The sequence below is a fragment of the Neomonachus schauinslandi genome, chromosome Y (genome assembly GCF_002201575.2).
Source record: "Neomonachus schauinslandi chromosome Y, ASM220157v2, whole genome shotgun sequence".
NCBI classification, from domain to species: Eukaryota; Metazoa; Chordata; class Mammalia; order Carnivora; family Phocidae; genus Neomonachus; species Neomonachus schauinslandi.
This window is the reverse complement of record NC_058420.1, coordinates 4,720,880-4,741,519: the sequence shown is the minus strand read 5'-3', so window position 1 is coordinate 4,741,519 and position 20,640 is coordinate 4,720,880. Positions and strand designations below refer to the sequence as shown.

General features: G+C 36.2%; 1 protein-coding gene across 1 annotated transcript in view; it reads left to right on the top strand.

The window, feature by feature from the left end:
• LOC110581157 (probable ubiquitin carboxyl-terminal hydrolase FAF-X) overlaps positions 1–20,640 on the top strand; it is a 103,102-nt gene that overhangs the window by 61,105 nt on the left and 21,357 nt on the right. Inside the window, 6 exon segments of the mRNA XM_044912041.1 lie at positions 6,957–7,065; positions 7,528–7,674; positions 8,464–8,610; positions 14,635–14,857; positions 16,832–17,052; positions 19,002–19,192. Coding sequence (XP_044767976.1) covers positions 6,957–7,065; positions 7,528–7,674; positions 8,464–8,610; positions 14,635–14,857; positions 16,832–17,052; positions 19,002–19,192 — 1,038 coding nt within the window.

Genomic DNA, 20,640 nt, shown 5'->3' with positions numbered 1-20,640 from the left:
TCTTTCCTTCACTGGCCTGTAGGTTCCTGTTTCTTTCTATGCTTTGTGTGTTCTTTGTTGAAAATTGGATATTAGAAATGTACAGTTTGTTCTGGGAATCTACCTGCAGTGTAAACTGAAGGTCTTCATAGGTATTTTCTGAACCTGTCCCCTTCCTTGGGCATGTATGGTCACTTTTTCAAATTCCACAAAATATATGTGTTTGCTATTGAGTGTCCTAATCCTGAAATGTCATGTTACGCACAAGAAAAGTGAAGTAGGAAAATCTGTCTGCCCTTTTTAATGCCCTGAAGTGCTAAACCAGAGGGGAGTGGTTTTCCAAGTGGGACGGGCAGTTGAACAATCACTTCCCACCTTAGTAGCTTAACCTACGTGATCAGGAGCAGCCACCAGCAATCAAAACACATATCTCTGATATTTGGAGGACAGAATGTTATTCCTGGAACATTTGCTGTTGTTACATGAGATAGTTTCTACTGAGAGATGGATTCTTGGTACTCTCTATTTAGGTATCTTCCCAAAATTAGCTTTTACTTTTAATTTCATGTCTTTGTATCTAAAATGAGTCTCATGTAGTTAACAGAAGTGATATTTTTTCTTTTTTTAGTCATTTTGGCAATATTTACCTTTTAATGGGAAAACTTAATCTGTTTACATTTAAAATGAATGAATGATAAGATACCTGGCTGGCTCAGACACTGGAGAATGCAATGTGTGACTCTTGAACCTGGGGTTGTGGATTCAAGCCTCACATTGGGTGTTAGAGATTACTTAAAAACCTTTAAAAAATCAAGTAAATAGAAATAAAGAAAAAGACAAAGGGGGGCAGTTTTTTATAGTGTACCATTTTGATTCCTTTGTTTTTCTGCATAAGTGCTTTAGGGTCTCTTAGTTGTTACCCTAAGAATGTCAGTTAATACCCTAAACTTAATCTAGTTTGAATAATAACATTGTGTTTCAATAATGCCAAATTAGTTTCAATAACAAATACTGTTTTCTCAATTTCAGTACTTCCCTTTATATTTTTATTGTTACGTATTACATCTCTAAACATTTGTGTGACCATTCAAATAGATTTAAAATTGTAGTTGGCGCCAAACTCCCAGCCCAGCCGCGCTGTAGTTTTGATTCTCTGGGCTACGGGTTGAAGGAAGATGGAGCTGTTACCAGTGGGAAAATGTACTGGGTTTAAAATCAGCTTTTTTGTAAAACCATTTGTTCTGGAATAAAACTCAATTAGAAAAGTGGGTGAAGGGGCCTTTTCTGAATTCTCAGGCTGCAGTGGGCTGGCTTGGTGGAGGGATTGTGGGGTGCTGGGGCACTGAGTCTTGCTGGGTGCTTTGGCCTTTGATGTGGGAGCTTTCAAGATGATGCTTTGGGATGTGACAAGAAATTCTAGAGCTACAGAATTTATGTTGTTTATTTTTTTAAATTTTATAACTGCCTTACTATAGAGTGCAAAGTTTGTTTCTCCTGAAGCTATGTACTCACTTTTCAAGAAAATGTTATAGTTCTGATTGTGATAAAATACACATAACATGCAAGTTAACATCTTAAAAAAAAAATCATTAGTAAGAAGAACTACATACATAGCTCAGCATACTCTCCACTGAGCAGGGAGTCCAACATGGGGCTCAGTCCTGGGACCCTAAGATCATGACCAGACCCAACATCAGGCGCTTAATCCACTGAGCCATCCAGGCACCTCTTTTTGTCATTTTATACCTGTCATTCTGTTGCTTTCTTGATTTGTGGTCTCTGATGATTAATCATCTATAAATCTTATTGAAGATGACTTCCATATGACAAATCGCCTCATCCTTTATGATTTCACAATTTAGTCTTTGCCTCTTGACAAATTGACTATGATGTGTCTCAGTGTGGCTGTCTCTGAGATTTTCTAGTTTCAAGTTTCTTGCGTTTCAGGTTCTTTGCCTTTGTTGGCTGTGTGTGTCCATGTCTTTCACCAAAATTGGAGTGTTCAGCCATTATTTCTTAAAATATTTTTTCTGTCTTCTTCCCCCTGGGACTTTTATATTACATATATTAGTTCACTTCATGGTCTGTCACACATCCCTTACGCTTTTTTAACTTTTCTTTCTGCCCCTCATACTACAGACTTTATCAATTGCTGTTACCTTACTGTTTTTCTCTGCCTGCTGAAATCTGTTGAATCCCACTATGGAGTTTTTTATTTCTTTCATTTACTTTTTTGTGCCCAGGATTTTCTGTCATTCCTTATATAATTTCTGTCTCCTTTTTAATAAGTTTGCCCTACATCCTTGTTTTTTGTTTGTCCTCTAGTAGTTTGATCATGTTTAAGAGTGCTTTCAAATCTTGTAGAAAGTTCAATGTCTGGCTTCCTCATGAACAGTTTATTTCTTTCCTTTGGATTGGCCATACTTTTTCATTCTTTTGTATACTTTGTGATTTTTTTCCCCCCTGAAAACTTATCTTTAAATTTTATAATGTTCTAACTGGAAATTAGATCCATCCTCTTCTCCAGGACTTGCTCTTCTTGATTGTTGAAGGATTAGATTACATTGTGCCAGTATTTTGACAAAATGCAAAAAAAATCTGTTTTGCAAATTGGATCTATGTTAGCACATTCCTTTAAGACTATCTGAAAACATTTATAATTCTCTCCATCGTTCACTTCTGATTGTATTACTATATATATACATATATATATTAGCCCTAGGCAAAACCTTAGTGTCATATATTTTTTTAGTATTTGTCCCATCATGACCATTCATGTGACGTTTCCTTCAGTGTTTTTGGCTGCTTTTCAATATCCTAACCTCTTCTCCCCAAAGAAAGCCACTCTAGTTTTTGCTACTTTGTCTTACTTTGTCTGTTTATATTTCCATTATAATCTTTGCTCCTAAGAACTGTGGGGTTTTCTATCACCTTACAATGTATTTGACCATTGCCTGCCATTTTCCACTATAAATCAGTTCCGAGGAAACAGACATTAAAGTGTTCTGTGTGTACATGGGTTCTTCTAGGAGCCTTAGACTAGCACAAACACAGTGTTTTGCAAATAAGATCGTCTTTGCTCCATCCAGAAACAGGAACAGGGTCTCATATTTGGAATTGGCCTTTTATCTTCAGGACCTCTACCATGCAGGGTAGGTGGTAGGGCAGCACCAAAAACCTTTCTTATCTTTTTTTTTTTTTAAGATTTTATTTATTTGACAGAGAGACACAGTGGGAGAGGGAACATAAGCAGGGGGAGTGGGAGAGGAAGAAGCAGGCTTCCTGCTGAGCAGGGAGCCCAATGCGGGGATCGATCCCAGGACCCTGGGATCATGACCTGAGCCAAAGGCAGACGCTTAACAACTGAGCCATCCAGGCACCTCCCTTTCTTATCATTTTTAAGTTGTAGTTTTTTTTTTTCTTTTTTAATGTGGTGTTTACTTGGTTGATGTAGATTTTTTTTCCCAAGGGTTCTGGCAGTTTCCAGTTGGTTTTTGATGTTTCCGTGGAGAAACAGGAGCTTTGAACTGGCTGCTCTTGTACAGTATTGCTTTTATCAATTTTTGAGCACAAATTGTTTTTTGGATTTCCAAATTAGTTTTTTTGTTTTTTTTTTAAAGATTTTATTTATTTGTTTATTTGATGGAGAGAGAGACAGCGAGAGAGGGAACACAAGCAGGGGGAGTGGTAGAGGGAGAAGCAGGCTCTCCGCCGAGCAGGGAGCCCGATGCGGGGCTCGATCCCAGGACCCTGGGATCATGACCTGAGCCGAAGGCAGACGCTTAAAGACTGAGCCACCCAGGCGCCCCCCACATTAGTTTTTAAGAAATTTCTTTTAACCCATTGAAAACCTACCTAAAGTACTTAAATAGGATATTAACCCCTCTACCTTGGTTTTACATATGTTTAGTTTTTGTTTTGTTGGTAGTATCAGTTTTTTGTTTGGTTTGTTTTTAGGTGAACTTATGAATTATGTATAAAATTTGATAGAGTTTGGCTTTATATTAGACAATCAGGAAACACTTCACTAACTAGGCGACCTTCAAATAACTACCTGAAAGGGGTGCCTGGGTGGCTTAGTGAGTTAAGTGTCCGACTCTTAATTTTGGCTCAGATTATGACCTCAGGATCATAAGATCAAGTGAGCCCCCCGTGCAGCCCCGCACTGGGCTGGGCATGGAGCCTGCTTAAGATTCTGTCTTCCCCTGTCACTCTGTCCCACTCTCTTCTCCCCAAAAAAATGAAATAAAATAATTTTTAAAAAAAAAGGACCTGAAAGAAATAGTAAAGGAATAAGTATATAGGTGCAAAGAAGGGTCAGCATACATAAACATTCTGAACACAAGTCTTCTTGACCTCTTAGAGGAACAAACAGCAAGGCGGTAGGTCATTTGTCACTGGAAGTAAGGGGGACAGTTTTAGAGATGAGGTAAGAGATAACCTAACAATGTGTCTGATTATGTATGGCTATACAGGACATTGTAAGAACATTGGATTTTACTTTTAAGTCAGTGGTTCACAACTGAAGGTGGAATTGCAATTGTTGTTACTGGCCTTCTTGTGATTGGAGGCCAGGAATACTGCTCATTATCTACAATTTACAGAGCTATCTCCTTGTACCCTGACTTATGTGAAATAGGAGGTCATTGCAGCATTTTGATGGAGGTGTGATACATATGACCTAACCTTTCAAGTTATTTTTTTATGGTGCTTTTTTTTTCCTTGAGAAAATGACAATTATCAGATATTTGCAATGTGTACCCATTTTTCTAATGAACTTGAACAGTATACTCTGACATATCTTTGAAAATTTATTGAAAGCATTAAAACATTCCTACAGAAAATTGTGAAGAAAGGCATACGTATGGAACAATTTAGTTACTATTTTGGAGGTGTGTTGAACCCCATCTTTGGTATTTACAAATTAGAAGGACTTTTAAGACCCTTAAAAGTTGTGTAGGTTTACAGTTAGACAAGTCTAAGTGAATTGAAGTCTGGCTAGTAATCTGGTTTACTGAAACTGAACCATGTATTATTTCTTCTTCTTGTCGTCTTTCTTCTTAATACTTTTGTGAAACAGTAATGTGTGTGAAATCTCAAGACAGCTTCCATTCTAAGGTAATTGAGAGGAGTGGGAAAACTGGATCCTTGGCCTTGGGGCCACTAATCTGGACTTGAAATGGAAGGCATACATGTTGTTCACACTCCGCACCACATCATTCATATCCAAAGTTTTTTTGTTTTGTTTTTTTCTCCTGATACGAAATTTCTCTTATGATATGAAAGGTGCTAATGATTTTCCAGCAGGCAGTCCAGAACATTTCTCAAGGACTATAGTTGAGGTTGCCAAAATTTTTATTCTTACGTTATTAAATAAGATTAGTAGTCGGGTAATTTTTATCTTTTGAGGAAATATTTGAAAGTTAGAATGTGTCCATCTTGCATTTGTTTTAATTATGTTCTTTTTCCAAAAAGGTAAAAAAATACATATATGTGCACCAGAAAGTAAATACAGGACAGTAAGAATATAAAAAGAAATAAGGGGCGCCTGGGTGGCTTAGTCAGTTAAGCATCTGCCTTCAGCTCAGGTCATGATCCTAGGGTACTGGGATCAAGTCCCGCATCAGGATCCCTGCTCAGCGGAGAGACTGCTTATCCAACTCTGCCTCTGCCCCTGCCTCTCTGCCTACTTGTGCTGTCTCTCTGTCAGATTTTTAAAATATTTAAAAATAAATAAATAAAAATAGGGGTGCCTGGGTGGCTCAGTCGTTAAGCGTCTGCCTTCGGCTCAGGTCATGATCCCAGGGTCCTGGGATCGAGCCCCGCATCAGGCTCCTCGCTCCGCGGGAAGCCTGCTTCTCCCTCTCACACTCCCCTTGCTTGTGTTCCCTCTCTCGCTGTCTCTCTCTCTGTCAAATAAATAAATAAAAATCTTTTAAAAAATAAATAAATAAATAAATAAAAATAAATGAGTGGTGCTACTGGAGTAAAATTACAAGTAGAAAAGTCAAGATGAAGCCATAGAACTAAAATCCTTCAAATTTGAACCATAAATTTATTTGAGAGATCTAGCAAGTATCAAGACAAAAACATGGCATTTATCCACAAATATATTTAGAATACTCTTTCAGTCACAATTTAGCACCTAAATGTAGTAGATTCTGTTTTTAATAGCAGGATCTCTCTTTATCAGCAAATCATTAAAGAGCCTGTTTTTCTCAAAGATTTAAGTTCACTACTCAACAGCTGAAATAAAAAGACAAAAGCAGTTTAATCACCAAGGCTAAATGATTTACATCAGAATCATTGAAATTGCTTATGAAAATGTAGATTGCTGGGCCTTTCGTCCTGAGTTTCTGAATCAAAAGTATAGATTGGGCTGAAGAATTTGTATTTTTAAGATGTTCCCAGTTTCCCACATAATGCTGATGCTTCTGATCTGCTTCTGGTCATATTTGAGAACCCCTGAAAAATCAGATAGCTTCATCTATTTGAGTTTCCATGAATTGCTTCAAAGCACAGTTCCTTGAAAACGGTTCTTTGAGAGGCCAAAAATACAGAGTTTCTATTACATACGGCATTTTCTATTGTATCTAAAGGGTTATTTAAGGTTTTTCCAAGGGACATTTTAAAGAATATCCTGTAAATAATTACATTTACTCACGTATATTTGCTTTTTGCATGTTTCATTACCTCCCATCACAGTGCATGCTAAAAACTATGAGAAGTCTAATATTAAGAAATTATACCCCAATAATTTCCAAACTATTTAGCATTTGAGGTTTCACTCCCTGAAAGATAGTTTAAGTTTATCTATTCTGTGTTGTTGCTATCTCAGTGTGAATGAGTTACAAGTCATTACCTTGTATTTTTGCAGTGTCTCTCCCCTGTTAAAGATAAACCAGTGTCAGAATAATTTATTGGAGCTTTTTTACTGATGGATGTAATACATTAAATAGAAAATGTTTTTATTTCAGAACTGTTCGTCAGTTGGCACAGGAGCAATTTTTTTTAATGTGCACAAGATGTTGCATGGGACACAGGCCTCTACTTTTCTTCATTACTCTGCTCTTTACCATTTTGGGGGTGAGATATTTTTAAATGGATTTATCATTGTGATTCATTCTTAAAATCAGGAGCATTTAGGAAATTACAGTTTTAACTTTTATTAAGATTTGCTTATGTGGGGCACCTGGCTGGCTCAGTCGGTGGAGCATGCAACTCTTGATCTTGGGCTTGTAAATTGGAACCCCATGTTGTTTGTAGAGATTACTTTAAAAAAAAATCTTTTAAAAAAAGGAAAGATTTGGTTATGCTTAATAAAATTTTATCTTTTCCAGTGATTTCTGTACTATTTGTAGATTGATTTTTATTTGCTTTCTATAAATACTTTCTTGGAAAAATAGAATTCAAACAGCGTTATTGTATTTTATGTCATTGATATATAAGGCGTTGCCACTTCATTTTACCAATTATCTAGATTTTTAAAAATTAACATGAATTTTGAACATGACTTTGTGAATTCATATTATAATTATTATATTTCAGAGCACAGCAAGAGAGAGAGGTAAACATTCAGGTGACTATTTCACTCTTCTACGGCACCTTCTTAATTACGCTTACAACAGCAATATCAACGTACCCAATGCTGAAGTTCTTCTAAACAATGAAATAGATTGGCTCAAAAGGATTAGGGTAAGGCTATAATACAGTTTACTATAGCACTTATTAAATCAACTGCCTTATTAAAAGAGGGCTTTATGATTTTTAGTATTTATGTTAAAAAACCCCTGGGAATAATAAAAATAAACTGGATATATATTTCATTACATTAGTAACTCATAATACATAGAACATACAACTAGTTTTATTTTATAGAAATGGTAAGTTTACTTCAGTTGGGACTCAGAATGCTGATGTTCAGTTTCCTCCATTTTGGTATTTTTTTTACCTATTTTGCCCATTATCATATTTAGAATATTCTTAAGGTTTTTTGTTGTTGTTGTTGTTTTAACTAAAAATGTCTTGATGCATTAGCATTTACATTTAACCACCTGTACCTTTCATTTATACAGACAGAGTTCTGTTAGAATATATTTTTGAAATTGATAGCTTTAAACCATAGGTTAGCATTCTCCTGTTTCTCAACTTTGGCACAATGGACATTTTACCATTATTCCCTGTTTTGAGGAGCTATGATATGCATTGTAGGATGTTGAGCACCACTCCAGCATCTAATTATTAGGAGGTGGCTTCCTTTCCTTCCCATTTGTGAAAACCATAAATATCTCCACACATTGCCAATGTCTTGGGACAAAATTCCACATTTAATGTTGAAAGAGGAAGGAAGAAGAAATTACATGAATGGAAATGTTTGGAATAATTACATCTGAGATACCACTTTCCTCCAACTCCCCTTTTGTTCTTGCTTCTTTTGTTCTCCTTTCCTGTGAATTAGGTTTCTTAACCTTTTTCCTTTGACAGGATAACGTTAAAAACACAGGTGAAACAGGTGTTGAAGAGCCAGTCTTGGAAGGTCACCTTGGGGTAACAAAAGAGTTACTAGCCTTTCAAACACCTGAGAAAAAGTATCATATTGGTTGTGAAAAAGGAGGTGCTAATCTCATTAAAGTAAGTTACAAATTTTGGCACTATACTGCTTACCATGACCTTTTAAATGTTTGTTAACAAATCTTTCTGATTGAGCTCTATAGTATTTTTCTTTGAGATACCATCTTTGTTATTTATCTTATTAAAATCTCTTTGAAGGCTGCAGGATTTTGGGGGTTTTTTTAAGTTTTTATTTAAATTAGAATTAACACATAGTATTATATTAATTTCAGGTGTACAATATAGTCATTCAGCACTCGCATACAACCCCTGGTGCTCATCACAATGCACTCCTTCATCCTTATCACCTATTTCACCCAGCCCCCCCGCCCACCTGCCATCTGGTAACCACCACTTTGTTCTCAGTAGTTAAGTGTCAGTTTCTTGGTTTTCCCCTCTTTTTTCCCCCTATGATCATTTCTTTCTTAAAATCCACATATGAGGGGTGCCTGGGTGGCTCAGAGGTTAAGCATCTGCCTTTGGCTCAGGTCATGGTCCCAGGGTCCTGGGATCGAGCCCCGCATCAGGCTCCCTGCTCAGCAGGAAGCCTGCTTCTCCCTCTCCCACTCCCACTGCTTGTGTTTCCTCCCTCGCTGTGTTCTCTCTCTGTGTCAAATAAATAAATAAAATCTTAAAAAAAAAAAAAATCCCAATATGAGTGAAATCATATGGTGTATTTCTCTGACTGTCTTTGCTTAGCATAATACAGTGATTTTTTTTTTTTTTAAGATTTATGTATTTATTTTAGAGATAGGGCACACACAAGAGCATGGGTGAGATACAGGGAGAAAATCTCAAGCAGACTCACAACTGAGTGTGGAGCACAGCGCGGGATTCAGTCGCACAGCCCTGAGATCAGTTGGCACAGGAGCAATTTTGTTTAATGTGCACCCAGGCGCCCCCCCCAATACAGTGATTTTTTTTTTAAATAAATGTGTGCCTCCTTTAATTCAAGAGGTTTTAAAATTATAGTTGACACTTAAACAATAAAAGGGTTATGGGCGCCACGCTGTGATGCAATTGAAAATCTACATATATAATTTTTGACTCCCTAGTAACTAAGAATAGCTTGCTATTGACCACAAGCCTTACTGACGTCATAGCTTATGATTAATACTTATTTTGTATGTGTATTATATACTGTATTTTTTTTAAGATTTTATTTCATTATTTGAGAGAGAGCGGGGGCGGGGGGCCACAGAGGCAGAGGGAAAAGCAGGCTCTCTGTTGAGCAGGGAGACCCTATGCGGGACTCGATCCCAGCACCCTGGGATCATGACCTGAGCCAAAGGGTGACGCTTAACAACTGAGCCATCCAGGCGCCCCAATATGTACTGTATTTTTAAAATAATGAAAGAGAAGAAAGTATACTTAAACTATTGTTTGTACTGATACCATAAGTTTACATTGTTTGTTTATAATATAAATCATCATGCCAATCCTTGCACCAATATTGCCTTATATATGATAGAAAACACTGTAGATGTTTTATGTACTACTAACACTAGACATCAAAAAGGAAAAGATAATGTGAAAAAGAAATTCATATTTATTCACAGGTGTAACAGTTCGTGAGTAGATAACAAAGCAGTGGCAATATGGTTGGTTTTGGTAGCCAGTGTGTAGCGTATACGATTGCTTCTTGGTAGTCAGCCTATACACTAATGAACAAATCATTATAAAATTTTAATGGCTTATGGTATTACAGTCACATTCATAATACAGAACTGGACACACAAATACATTAAAGAAGAAACAGTTACGTGTGATGATTGGCTAATACACAGTTTCTCCCAAGTCTGAGAAAGAGGCATCTTTAGAGAGTAAGGCAATTCTTTGAAAGCAAAGTATAAAACAGTAAGAACACGGGCACATTATTAATTTTACATTAAATCTTACTCTGTGTATGCCTCTGTAAAGATAGGCTATCCACTTGCATGAGTCTTGCACACGATGTTCTGTACGAATATATGGTGATGCTGATGACACGAAACATCTCATGCAGTTCCTGCTGTACGATTACTAAGTTTTCACACAAAGACATACACAGACACAACAGATAAGTATATTAACTGTACAGCATGATGATGATTTACTGTCCACTAAGTGGAAGGGGATCATCATAAACGTCTTCATCTTCCTCGTCTTCTCAGTGAGTAGGCGGAAGAGGAGTTGGTCTTGCTGTCTCAGGAGAGGCAGGTACACTCAATGTAACTTTATGGAAATACAAAGTAGTTTCTGTCACACTTTCTTGCTTCTTCATTTCTCTAAAAATGTCCCTATATGGGTCCAGTCCTGCCACCATTTGCTTTAGTTTCAATGTCCATATCATGGAAGGGTCCATGTCATAGAAGGAGTCAAAAGCAGTCTTGAATAATCGGAGCCCTCTGCCAGATTGCATACTGTCAGTTTGTTTTCTGCCATGGCTTCCTCTTTGTCTCCATCCTCATCATCTGGCCCTCGTTCAGAAGTTCTCATCTCCATCAAGTTGACTTCTGTTAGGTCTTCTGAGGTGGTGGATATTAGCTCTTGAATTTCTCCAAGATCCAGATCTTTCACCCCCCCACCTTTGTTGCCATTTCTACAATCTCTTTTATGATTTTGCTGATTACCTCTGTTGTAAAGGCTGTGAAGTCACGCACAACACCCAGACACAGTTTTTTTCCAGTAGGAGTTATTTGGGGCTTGATGGCACTCACGGTTTTTTCTGTGACAATGGCAGTATCTTCAATGGTGCAGTCCTTCCAGATTCTCATGATGTTCTTTAGATTGGGGTTCTCTTCCCTAGCACTGACAGTTCATTTCATATGCTGCCATGTGTGATGAACTGTAAAGGTCCTTATGACCATCTGATCTGGGGGCTGAATTAGAGACGTTGTGTTTGGGGGCAGGTAGACCACTTCGATATCTTTGGTGCTGAACTCGTGGGGGTCTAGCTCGTGAGCAGCACTGTCCAATATCAAAAGAACTTTAAGGTGTAGTCCCTCACTGGCAAGGTACTTCCTGATGCCAGAGACTAAGCACCGATGGAACCAATCCAGAAGAAGGGTTGTCATTGTCCAGGCTTTCTTGTGCAACCAAGAGAGAGACGTCTCATGTTTATCTCTTCCCTTCAGGTCTCAGGGACTTGAAGCAGTTTTCATAGATAAGGGCAGACCTGATCAGGCCTGGCTGCATTTGCACAAAACAGTAGACTTGGCCTATCCCTTCCTGCCTTAAATCCTGGTGCTTGCTTCTCTTCCTTTCTGACACTTTCTTCCAGAATACGGCACTTTTGTCTGCATAAAAACCTGCTCAGGCAAATATCCTTTCCCTCAGAGATTTTCTTAATGGTATCTGGGAATTTGTCTACTGCCTCTTGGTTGGCACAGTTGCTTTTCCCTGTTTTCCTGACATTTTTTAAGCCAAACCTCTTTCTAAAATTATCAAACCATCCTTTGCTGGCATTAAATTCTCCAGCTTTTAGATCCTTCACCTTCCTTTTGCTGACTTTTCCTTTTTCTAGTATGGTATTAGAGTCTATAGGTATGCCTCCCTTACAGCAATCCCATACCCACATGAAAGCAGGGTTTGGAATATGAGATGAAAAAGTATTTCACGGGGCGTCTGGGTGGCTCAGTGGTTAAGTGACTGCCTTCGGCTCAGGTCATGATCCCGGAGACCTGGGATCGAGCCCCACATCGGGCTCCCTTCTCGGCGGGGAGTCTGCTTTTCCCTCTGACCCTCTCCCCTCTCATGCTCTCTCTCTCTCTCTCAAATAAATAAAATCTTAAAAAAAAAAAACAAACAAAGAGAAAAAGGAAGGAAGGAAAGGTATTTCACAAAAGACAGTGATGCTTTTTTTGCACCTGCTGGCCTGGCTGTAAGTGATGACTTCATGGATTTCCTTTTATTTTATTTTTTCAAAATGGTCTTTATGCTAGATTCATTTGTCTTTAAATGGTGAGCAACTGGGCGCCTGGGTGGCTCAGTTGGTTAAGCGACTGCCTTCGGCTCAGGTCATGATCCTGGAGTCCCAGGATCGAGTCCCGCATCGGGCTCCCTGCTCGGCGAGGAGCCTGCTTCTCCCTCTGACCCTCCCCCTCTCATGTGCTCTCTGTCTCTCTCATTCTCTCTGTCTCAAATAAATAAATAAAATCTTTAAAAAAATAAAAAATAAAAATAAATGGTGAGCAACTGCAGCTGCTGACCTCAACCGATAGTATACATCAGGCAATTCAAGTTTTTGTTGTAATATCATGACTTTGCTTCTTTGGAGCACTTCCAGCACCACTAGGGGCACTTTGAATGGTAGCGGGGTGTATTTGAGGTTCATGATATTACCCTAAACACCCCGGAAATTACATAAGAACAGCAAGAGATCACTTTCTTCTGTGGTAGGAGATGAACTGTTCAGGAGGAGATGATTTGAAGGGTATTCATGACACTTGCACTCACTGCAATAGCAACAGAAAGTGGCTACAAAATTATTACAGTAGTATGGTTTGTATTTAATATTGCATATTTGCTTTTGTTCACATTTATATCAACTGTGAATGATACTATGTACACTATGCAAACATTTATGTGTGTAACTTTGGATAAATTTAAAAATTTTATAATAGATTTATGCTTTTTTTGCACCTGCTGGCCTGGCTCTAAGTGATGACTTTATGGATTTCCTTTTATTTTTTTAGTCTTAATGCTGGATTTGTTTATCTAGACCTGAATCAATGCTGCATGTCAAGCAGTTCAGTTTTTTCATGTAATCTCATGACTTTTCTCTGCTCTTGAGAACACTTCCAGTATCACTAGGAGCACTTTATGTGGGTACTGTTAGGGTTTACAGTATTGCACTAAACACAATGAAAAATACATGAGAACAGTGGAAGATCTCTTTTACTGTGACACACAGTTTTAAAGAGACAAACTGCTCACATAGTGATGCTTATCATCACACAGTGTTTCAAGGGAGTACTCAAAATACTTGAGCTCACTGCAACAGCCACAGGCTTATGAAATTGCCATAATATGTACTATAGTGAGTTTGCTGCAATTAAGATTCAGTACTGTATCTTCGTTCATCTACATTTCTCTGGTCTGGAATGGCACCATGTATATGTGTGGACACACTTGAATACATGATAACCTTTTCTAACTTGTGTATTTTACAGATAAAGTGTTCCCTTAATTTTGTGAATGTTTCTAGGCTATGTGGTTTATCTGTGAGTTTTTGTAGACTGTTGCAAATCTCCAAAAACAGTTCCAATACATGTATTGATAAAAAGCCATTGTACAAGTGGATCCAATTCATGTAGTTCAAGTAGTTCAAACTTACATTGTTCAAGGTTAACTATAATTGTAAATCAAAGTTCATTAAAATGTTTAAGAATGGTCATGAGTAACACTTGATTTGGTTATTTAGTTAATTTCAGGGTTTTTTAAATCAGACCTTTAAATAAAGAAAACTTTTATCTTGGAAGACTTTATTTTTTATGTCATATTTGATTAATTTCTTCTGGTATGTCTTAAAATTCAAGGAAAGTATTCTTTTTATTTTAATTCATTTTATTTTTATTCAAAATTATTTTAGTTCACATTTGATTACAGGAGTAGGTTTATTTAGAATATATATTTTTAGTTGTCAGCTTTTTTTATACCTAAAATACTTAGAATTTTGAGTTTAAAATCACGATTTAAATCAATCGTGTAAAATAGAATTTTATATTTGAGAATCCAAATTTGTTTTTAAAATATAAAAAGATGTATTTTCTCAAATAAGTATAAAAATATTTCCTTCCGGGGTGCCTGGGTGGCTCAGTCGTTAAGCATCTACCTTCAGCTCAGGTTACGATCCCAGGATCCTGGGATCGAGGCCCACATCGGGCTCCCTGCTCTGCGGGAAGCCTGCTTCTCCCTCTCCCACTTCCCCTGCTTGTGTTCCCTCTCTCGCTGTGTCTCTCTCTGTCAAATGAAAAAAAAAAAAAAAATTTCCTTCCAAGGTACACTTTTTCCTAGAATATATATTCTTTGCTAATAACATGTGATCTGTTTTTTCAACTCTAGGAATTAATTGATGATTTCATCTTTCCTGCTTCCAAAGTTTACTTGCAATGTATGAGAAATGGAGAACTGCCAACTGAGCAGGCTATCCCAGTCTGTAGTTCACCTGCTACTATCAATGCTGGTTTTGAACTACTTGTAGTATTAGCTGTTGGCTGTGTAAGGAACCTCAAACAAATAGTAGACTGTTTGACTGAAATGTATTACATGGGCACAGCAATAACTAGTAAGTATTTTAACTTGTAAAGTTGTTTTGTTGGTTCAGATACCTCCATGTTTAAAATTCTGGGGTTTTTTCTTTCAGGAAATGTTTAATCTGGGTGTGTTTGTTCTTAGAAACTAGTAAGTAGCTTAACAATTTTAATAATCAAATATGTAAAGACCATTTTAAGTACTCAAAAAGAGATAAGTACAAAGCCTTCACATAAAAAAATTCTCCAATTATATTTAAATGCCTTCACATGGCATGCCTGAGTGGCTCAGTCATTCAGCGTCTGCCTTCAGCTCAGGTCATGATCCTTGAGGTCCTGGGATTGAGCCCCGCATCGGGCTCCCTGCTCAGTGGAAGGCCTGCTTCTCCCTCTCCCACTTGTGTTCCCTCTCTCACTGTGTCTCTCTCTCTGTCAAATAAATAAATAATCTTTAAAATAAAAATAAATAAAAAATAAAAATGCCTGCATATAGGTGTTTCAAGGAATTTGGCAAAATGTTTTATTTCATCAATATAAAATAAAATTTAAACTTGAGTAAGAAGCCAAATTTGATGCTACAGCGTTTTTGTATTTAAAAGTGGAAAAAATTTAAAAAAGAAAAGTCTATGAATGGAGAGATTTGCAGGCCCTCACTTTGAAATTGCTTCGTGTTATTTTAATCTGAGTTTTTTAAAAATTAATGTTTTGAAGATTACAGTGTGAAAAGATAACACGTGCATTGTATTGTTTTCTCAGTTAATGCCACATCAGTCTTACAGTGTTGGAAGCTGTCTTTAGATCTTATTAGAACTGAAACTCAAATAGAAGGGAGTAATTAGTAAAAATAAGAGTAAATAAGAACATAAAATCTAAGAGCTAATATAACATACAGAACTAATGAATGAGTACATTCAGTAATAACCTTTAAGAACATCTGAAATTATCTTGGTTTTCCTGTCTTTCAGAGTGTAAGAAACTTTTCATTCAAATTTTCATAGTTTCTAGCCAAAAGTTAGATATTTTGGTACTGTAGAATCTACATAGAGAGATATTTAAAAACTTAGTTTTGTTTCTCTAAATTTATTTAGCTTTTGAATTTTATGGTTACTTCATTCACATATAAAAGAAGACTTAAGACTAAAAGTACTAAACTTCCTTCCAGTTCCATATTCCTATTTCAAAAATTGTGTATGCATATGCAAGTTGATATTTTGTATATCTCTGTTTAGATTTTTTCTTTTTTTTTTTTTTTAAGGTTTTTTGTTTATGTGAGAGAGAGCATGCACACATAAAAGCAGGGGGAGCGGCAGAGGGAGAGAATCCCACGCAGACTCCACACTTCGTGCAGAGCCCAGGGTGGGGCTGGATCTCACAACTCTGATATCATAACTTGAGCCAAAACCCAGAGTCAGGCGCTCAACCAGCTCAGCCACTCAGGCGCCCCTAAATTTTTTTCTTTTTAACATAAATTGGAATATACTGCATGCAGTGTTCTTCACTTTCTTTTAAGTTTTGCATTCAGTAAAAATCTAATAGCACGTAAAGATCCATCTAATTCTACTTATTAGCCATATAATTTGCAATTTAGTATACTCTTAATTTATGTGATCTGTTTCCCAGATAGTGATGTTCAGATTATTTTTGATTTATAGAAGGTGATGGAGGATATAAAGTGATACACAGTTCTAACAGACCTTTGAAATATACTGTTTTATTAATTCCTCAAGATAAAACTGTGGGTATAGGCAAAGCAGTTTTTACTCCTAGTTTACACTAAGAAATTTAATATTATGCTATCTTATATGACTCTAGCAGATGTTCATAGAAGCAGCATCAGTAAAATGCAGACTCAGTAGTACAGATCTGTATGGTGGTACTGAAATAAAAATTTGGAGCACTTACAGGTGGTTGTAGTAGTGATAGAATTATTACTAATATTAATTTATCAGCATAACACAGTGACCAGTAGACAGAGTGATTATTATCATGAGAATCTTTTCTTTTCTCAGCTTGTGAAGCTCTTACTGAATGGGAGTATCTACCACCTGTTGGACCCCGCCCATCAAAAGGATTTGTGGGACTCAAAAACGCTGGTGCTACTTGTTATATGAACTCTGTGATCCAACAGCTGTACATGATTCCTTCCATCAGAAACAGTGTTCTTGCTGTTGAAGGCACAGGTAGTGATGTAGATGATGATATGTTCGGTGATGAGAAGCAGGACAGTGAGGTAAATTTTAATTATACTTTTTTTTGCTGTGTTTCAAGGTCTTGATTACCAGATGCTGTTTTTTTCTCTTAGAATATTATACTTCTTGTAGGACTTTTTTGAACTACTTTAATGACAGGACAAGAATCTCTGAGCATATCATAGTGCTTATTGTCTAACAGACTTTCACAACTTTTCTGTTTGTTCTTCAAAGCAGCAGTTAATGTAATGTTTTGTGCAATGTGGTAAGTAAAATTCAGTGTTATAAAGTGACAAATATCTTTTATTTTAAAATAATACATATTTTGATTTTTTTAAATCTTTATATTGTTCTGTTTTTCCTTTTATATTATTTATATTAGTTTCACCACCTATGCTTATTTTTAGAATACTCAATATTTTTCTCATATTATGATTTTTCTAATACAAAACCAAATTTGTTTCCTACTTTAAATAATAATGCTGTATGGTCCTGTTAAAAATATTAGTAAATAGTAAGGATATAATCATGCTACCAGGAGTATCCAGTACAGAATATAAGAAAGTTATGTGTTAGTGGCAAATCAGAGTATGTAAAACTAAGATGTAGCTCTTTATACATTAATATGAAGGACTTAACTTTTAGTTATTGTTTATATCAAAACTATGTTTATTTTTCTTCTCCTTTTTCCTTTACACAAGTTCATAGGAATTAATAGAGAAGACAGAAAATACTCTAATTGTAGTAAGTGGTTCTTCCCCCATTCCTATACTTACTGCCTTCAGTGACCAAAACTAGTTTTGCTATCTAGTGGTCATGGAGATTCTGAAACATACAGCTGCCTGTACTCTTCTCATATCCGACAAATCACACCATCCAGACAATAGTATCTGAATATGTCTACTTTTTTTTTTTTTAAGAATCCCCATATGAGGTGCCCACACCAGTAACTGGTTAAGAACCAGTGTTGCAGAGAAAATTGGGATATAAATCTTAGTTCTGTAGCTCATATTACTGGTAGGATGCTGAATTAAACATAAATAGACATGGCTAACCATACTGGCAAAATGCAGAAAATACAGACAAGATGCCAGATTTCTTTGCTACTTGATAACCCTGTGCTTTACGTTGTTTGAACAGTACATTGTGGTTGTCTGTTTACTAGGTTGCTTTCCTAGATTGTAACCTTCTCAATGGCAAGAACTGGGTGTTGGCTACTTCTATCAGAAGCCTCTGACACAGAGCAAACCATATGAAATGGTGTTCAGTGCTCTGTTAACAACTAATTTTGCTTTATAGTATGATTAAGACCTTCAGAGCTTCTGTCTATGCTGTTTCTACCAAAGGTAGTCTTAATTGTTGTATTTATTAATAATTCTGATAATACCACATAAATTATTTCATATAATCTGTGAAAAATGCATTATCTCTAGAAGAAAATGAATCCTGCAAAGGCTAACTTATTTCTACTTATAATAAATACTCATTTGTCTCAATCTAGGCTGTTGAACTTTATCTTTTTTTTCTTATTCTATCTCCAATGGATGTTCAGGATTCTTCTTCTTTTTTTAGATTAATTTATTTTAGAGAAAGACAGCATGAGTGGGAGGGGCAGAGGGAAAGGGAGAGAATATCAAGCAGACTCCCCACTGAGTGCAGAGAGCACAATGCTGGGCTCAAGATAATGATCTGAGCCAAAAACAAGAGTTGGACACTTAACTGTCACCCAGGCGCCTCTCAGGATTATTCTTTTATGATTTTTAAATGATAATTCATCTGTGAAAATATAGGAATAAGCACTAATACTGTAGATTTTGAAAGTTGTGTGCTTTGGAAACATGGAATGTAAAATAATGCAAATCATTCATTTACTGATTTTATTTGTCTCAGCTTCTACAGTTAGATTAGCTCATCAATGATGGGTTTTTTCTTTGTTTTTGGTTTTGGTGTTTTGTTGTTTTTGTTTGTTTGTTTGTTTTTTGGTGTCTAGAGTACTGTTGATCCCCGAGATGATGTATTTGGATATCCTCATCAATTTGAAGAGAAACCAGCTTTGAGTAAGACAGAAGATAGGAAAGAATACAATATTGGTGTCCTAAGACATCTTCAGGTCATCTTTGGTCATTTAGCTGCTTCCCGACTACAATACTATGTGCCCAGAGGATTTTGGAAACAGTTCAGGTATATTATGAGTGGATGATAATTTTTATTTTATAAAAATGTCAGTATATTAAGTTTAAATTTATATATATGTTAGAATGTATAACTATTTTAATATTTAAACAATGGTGATATTCTAACGTCCTTCTTAGTTTTTTTCTTTGTCTTGGCAGAAGGACGTAAAAATTACCACGTAATCAGCAGTTCTCAACTGAAACATATGTTAGACATTTTATATATATGTATGTGTGGCTTTTTCATTTATGTATCTCTTTTTTAAATAAGCATAACCATGATATTATCTAAAAAAAAAAACCTCTGTAGTATCACTACATTTAAGTTACTGTTTAAATTTACCAAGTTGTTTAATTTTTAATAGTGTGATTTTTTTTAAATGCAGGATCAGAACCCATTTACTACAGTTGGCTGATAGTTCTATGTATATATATGTAGACCTCTGTATGATAGATGTGTATATGTATATGATACCAAAATGACATTATCAATCTATAAATTTCTGTCTTCCACAAATTGAAATCTTCGTCTAGGGCAAAAGACTGATTTGCATGTGTACTGCTTTTTACCAGATATATGCCTTTCCTTTTTTAGTTTTGTTACCTGCATATACTTTTCTCTCTCCTCTAGTGATATCAGTACTTTTGTTTTTCTTAAGTTATCTTGTGTGTGACTCAAGATTTTATTCAGTAGTCTAGTTAGCATTTCTTTTTTTTCCAAATTACTATGCTACTGTGTTTCAAGCTGTTGTCTTAAAATATTTCATTCAGTTATTTGTACATGTGTGTATATATTTTGTGTATTTCTATATATTTCTACATATATAGCAAGATTTATAGATGGTTAGTTTTGCTCCTCAATTTTAATGTGTTTACTAAATTTGTAATGTATTTGTGCTTAAATATGTTTTTGTCTTCACAGTTACTTTCTCCATTTTTTTTTTTTAAGATTTTATTTATTTATTTGAGAGAGAATGAGAGAGAGCACATGAGAGGGGGGAAGGTCAGAGGGAGAAGCAGACTCCCTGCCGAGCAGGGAGCCCGATGCGGGACTCGATCCAGGGACTCCGGGATCATGACCTGAGCCGAAGGCAGTCGCCCAACCAACTGAGCCACCCAGGCGCCCACTTCATCCATTTAATGGAGCTCTTTTGTACTATCTATATTCTAGACATGTAACATGAAATTCACCATTGTGAATTGTAACTATTTAAAAATGTACAATTCAGTGCCAGTTTAATGCATTCAAAATGTTTTTCTCCAGTCTTCCCTTCTTCCAACACTGACAACAAAAAAATTAATGTTCTTTCTGTATGAATTTGCCTATTTTCATTATTTCATATAATTTTAATTATATAATATGGCATTTTTCATCCAACTTCTTTCAACAAAGCATAATGTTTTCAAGGTTCATCCATTTTTTAGCATGTATCATGGAATTTCATGGATGAATGC